Source organism: Etheostoma spectabile, chromosome 20 (genome assembly GCF_008692095.1).
Source record: "Etheostoma spectabile isolate EspeVRDwgs_2016 chromosome 20, UIUC_Espe_1.0, whole genome shotgun sequence".
NCBI classification, from domain to species: domain Eukaryota; kingdom Metazoa; phylum Chordata; class Actinopteri; order Perciformes; family Percidae; genus Etheostoma; species Etheostoma spectabile.
Window position 1 is genome coordinate 22,049,259 of NC_045752.1, and position 4,386 is coordinate 22,053,644.

Genomic DNA, 4,386 nt, shown 5'->3' on the forward strand with positions numbered 1-4,386 from the left:
AGATAGACCACACTCCAGAATTTAGAAGGACCCAACAGTTCTAGTAGTCTCCTCCAGAGCAAGCAACAGTGCGACAGCGCAACATTTCCACCCAGAACAGGCTGTGAAAGGGACTGACATGCGAGAAGGTGACGTACCTCTCAGAAGAGCCAGATGAGGTCTTTCTCTCTCTCTGGGTGACCTCTGCACCCAGTATCCTCCTCCTGTAACTGAACACAGTGCACACACAGTCAGTGATGATTGGCACACAGTAAAGAGTGGGCTTTGAATGAATCAGAGAAGAAAAGGAAGAAAAAAACAAGAGGCCGAGTTTGTTTACCGCTGCATGTCTCTGTGTACATCCCTCCTCATCTCATCCTCATCATCTACCTGGCTGCCCCAGTCAGCAGCTCTGCTGCAGCGAGACACCGGGCCTGTGCTCTCTGGAGTGGTGAAACTACGGAGGAGGCACAAGAGGTACATGTCCCAGCATTAACACACTGCAGGGGAATACAAGTTCCCTGCTTCAATACATTGTGTCGAGCTTGCAATTCCCACTTCATCCATTTGTAAATACTTTTTGCACGTCTGGTGAGATGCTAAATTGCACTCCGTTGATCCAGTCACTGTACTCTGACAATAAAGTTGACTCTAATCTTAAAAGCCACTTCTAATGTAACTGTGTAGTCTTACTTAGCATGTCTTTTTTCAGTGTATCTGTAGCTGCCGTCGGTGTGCCCGCCGTTCTCCCTGCCCCTACAACATGTCTCTCTCTCTCGCAGGCTTCCGTCGATCCCTCGTTTCCTGCAGGGGAGAAATAAAAAGTGATTAAAACATACATACATGTATGGGATTACTTCGTTACAAGCATGTCTCAAGTAACGTTCGCCTAACGTTAGCTAACGTTTCTATCCGTATCGAGCAAACCAATAACAACTAAAAGGCGATAAGCAAGCGGCTAAACCTACCAAACGTTAGCGCAGCTAATGCAGAACTAGCTTGCGTGCTATATGCAGCATAGTTTTGAAATGTGTAACCTTATAACAGCGAGATACACCAGCTTACGTTAATGCTGAGTTCTCCCAGTCAAAACAAAGATGGCAGCCCGCCGGAACACCGGCTAGCTAGAAAAGAAACAGGCGCCACTAAGGAAGCGGGTTAAACGCTTTGTTCTAACGCAACAAACTTTTCTTACGCCATTTAACGGGTGACGAATCTGAAAGCACCGTCAGAAAAGCGGCAACGGCAACTGTTTTTAGATAAGCTCCGGAGTTGATAATCACCTTTTGAGAAACAGATGGTTAACTTATATTACCTCTGATACATAAGAGGCACAAACCATGGCTAACGTAAGTGGCACCCCAGCGTTAGTTAAATCAGCTTTCCGGTGTCCAATAGAATGGAAATCCTTAGTTTAAAAGTTTCTCCCGCCATCTAGACAGCTACTTCCTATGTCCGATTGTTCTGGCTGTCTGCTCAACCAGCCATTGACGTTATCGCTAGCGTTAGTTAGCTAAGTTAAACACAATGGTAGCTCGTAATAACGGTGTTTTAAGTAAGTAACTAACCTTAAAGCCATAATATTCAAAACGTACCTATTTTCAGGTTTGCTGCTGTGAGGGTCAGTACGTTTGGCTCTGGTCCAGTCAGACATTTTCTTTGTAAGAAATAGCGTGACCGAGGAGTATGTGGAGCGGTAAAGTATCTCTGTTGTCAGCCGAGAGGCTCTACAGCAGTGAATCTACTGATACCCGCCAACACCGAAAGACGCGCGGTTCCAAACAATCCCAGATGTCACGTGGCCGGAAAGGGCGGTTATACATGTAAATTAAAGTCACCAAAGGGTAAATCCTAAATCGGATCTGCTAGAATGATTGACGTTGTTAGGTAAATGCATGGGGATTGGTTAGGGTAAGAGTATCAGGGTCAGCCAATCAGAGGCAGAATAAGGCGGGCCAAGAGCCACGACTTTTGACGTCGACACGTCTAGTGTGTCCGATCTAGCAATCTAGTAGTTTCCTACATTCTGAAAGGAAAATAATACATTTATTATTATTTATGGTAACAACAACACATACAATTATTATTTGTGGTAACAACACATACAATCACAGTTGAAGGGAAAATGTTATCACCTACTTTGAATGTAAAGATAGGAACTTGTGTAATATTGTAAATCTTTTTATTTTATTTGGTTAGTGTCATATTCACAAAAGCCAAATCAATCCCCATGTTTTAAATTATTCTTAAGAGTTATTAATGTACACTTTGAGCCTCTTTGGTAATTGGTGACAAATAAAGTTATTTCAATAACTTATGTTCACTAAGAACTATTTAATTAAAAACACTTGCTGTCCCAACTTTTTGTGAAGTCTGTAAGTCTGTCATATTTGTATTTTTTTTTTTTTTTTTTGCTTTTATAATATGTCATATATACTTGTTTACAATTACAGTACAATTTATGTTCACGAACTGAGATGACAGAATAAATTGAATTCTAAAAAAATAAAAAAAATAAAAAGGATTTACAATTTCAAAACTGTGCTTTGTGGCATGGGTGTATTATAAAAACTGGATGCAGGACCACAAGATGGTAGCCTCGCTCCGCCCTCCCTACATATTTCCGTTAAATTTTCATTTTGCTTCAGTACTCTGTCTGGGTTTTGCGGTATAGTCTTGGGTTTTCTCGTCCAAAGTTTTTGGCGGTCCAATCAGCGAACAGAGGGAGTGGCAGAGAATGATGACGTTGAGGTTGTGCGCTAGTTTAAGTTGTAGTTTCGTAACGGCGGCGGACAAAGATGCGAGCAACGCCATTCGGTCTGTTGTCAAGCCCGAGCAAGAACAATCTTAGCTGAGTTTTGCTGGGGGCCATGATGCCGTGCCCCCCCCCCCACCACCACGGGGTTCAGGAAAAGTTAGATTTTCCAGCTTAATCCCTTAGTGGTGAAGGAGTTGGCTAAGGCTAACGCTAGTGATGCTAATGCTAAATATAAGCCTTGTCGGTCTCCCCTATTGTTGCACATCCGCGTGATATACAGTACGTCACAACCAAATGTTAGTGATTGGTTATGACAGATCCAGAGTGGCTCTGGGCTGATCCAGTAGTTTTAAACTTCAACAGAGTACCCGCCTTCACGGAAGTTAACGATTGTCAATGGAGAGTGGCCAGACTCTCTGTACAGATGAAAAGTACGAGATTCTGGTAGGACCATGCTAACAAGAGGGCACCATAATCATTCAATTTGTAGTTTCTGAATTTACTTCCAGGGCATGTGATGTGATGATAGAATAGAGGATTGTGAGGGACCAAGAGGTGAAGGAAGAGGAGTCACAAGGGGAGTTCAAGAATAACGGCTTTTATTTGCCAAAAATAATTACAACAAAATAAAGAAAGTTTTTGGGCCTGTAAAAGAGGTAAAACAAACAGCCGGTAAGTAACGCGCTGAACATGAGACTCAATAAAATACAACTGACCTGCTAACAGAAAGAAACACAAAGGGGACTTATATACTGGCTGATCAGACCAATTTCAACACACAGGGGGAGACTAACAAAAACCTACCTAAAAAAACTTATTCCAAATAAAATGTACTTTTGTTTATCTTAACTCAACAAAAGAAAATACTCTATATAAATCTAAAGCCCAGAATACCTACAGAGAGAATGAAGCTACCCCCCTGGACATATAAAGCAGTGGTAGTGTCCAATTAGGCCACCTCCCCTATAAAGCTGCTCCTTCTCCAAGCCAGCAGACCTCCTGGATCCATCCTGGGTGTGGACTCAACACTGGTAAGCTAAGAAACCATTATATAACAGAGTGACCATCCAAAAGTAACTAATGTTGTGTGCTTGCTAAAAGATGTTCTGTATATCAACTAAATAAAGAATGATGTATGTGAAATTAACCAAGTGTCCTGTAAGTTATTTGTAACTGAATACATGTTTGCAACAAATGACCGAGGTGTATAAACAAAAGTGTGTGTGTATATAAACTACACCAAAGGCAAAATATAAGTGCATAGGGTTACCGCTCTTAAGCCGGTTGTGTGGCCATGGCTGTGGCCATCCCAAGGATCTTTGGTTACGTCTTACCAAGACGGTAAGCCAGCCTCCACTGAGCGTAGCTCCTATGGCGCCATTTTGATGCTACCTAGCACTCACCCGCCATTAGCATTCCATTGACTGCCATTCCTTTTGATGTCACTTTGACAGCGAATAACGTTTACATCTAATTCATCTGATACAGTTTAAAGACTCTATTTGTCCATTGTTTATTTATAAAGAAACACGACAATGTACTAAAGGCTCCATTAGCTTGTACGTCACGTTATGGCTCCGTAGAAGACGCTTTGGTAAAAATAGGCAAACAATTGTGCCTAGGTTATTGTTGGAAAATGTAACCCATTA

The 4,386-nt window shown here is 42.0% G+C and overlaps 1 protein-coding gene across 3 annotated transcripts in view; it reads right to left on the reverse strand.

The window, feature by feature from the left end:
- The window catches only part of slbp (stem-loop histone mRNA binding protein), a 5,666-nt gene extending 3,697 nt beyond the window's left edge, over nucleotides 1-1,969 (reverse strand). The window contains exons 1-4 of one of the 3 annotated variants that reach the window (XM_032499934.1): nucleotides 1,575-1,969; nucleotides 673-783; nucleotides 320-436; nucleotides 138-203 (exon numbers count right to left, since the gene is read on the reverse strand). In XM_032499934.1, coding sequence (XP_032355825.1) covers nucleotides 138-203; nucleotides 320-436; nucleotides 673-783; nucleotides 1,575-1,633 — 353 coding nt within the window. In that variant the 5' untranslated portion in view covers nucleotides 1,634-1,969. Of the gene's footprint in view, nucleotides 1-137; nucleotides 210-319; nucleotides 437-672; nucleotides 784-1,294; nucleotides 1,321-1,574 lie in introns of those variants that run through there. The other 2 variants (XM_032499933.1, XM_032499935.1) reach the window with 2 other exon arrangements.
- Nucleotides 1,970-4,386: the final 2,417 nt, after the last annotated feature.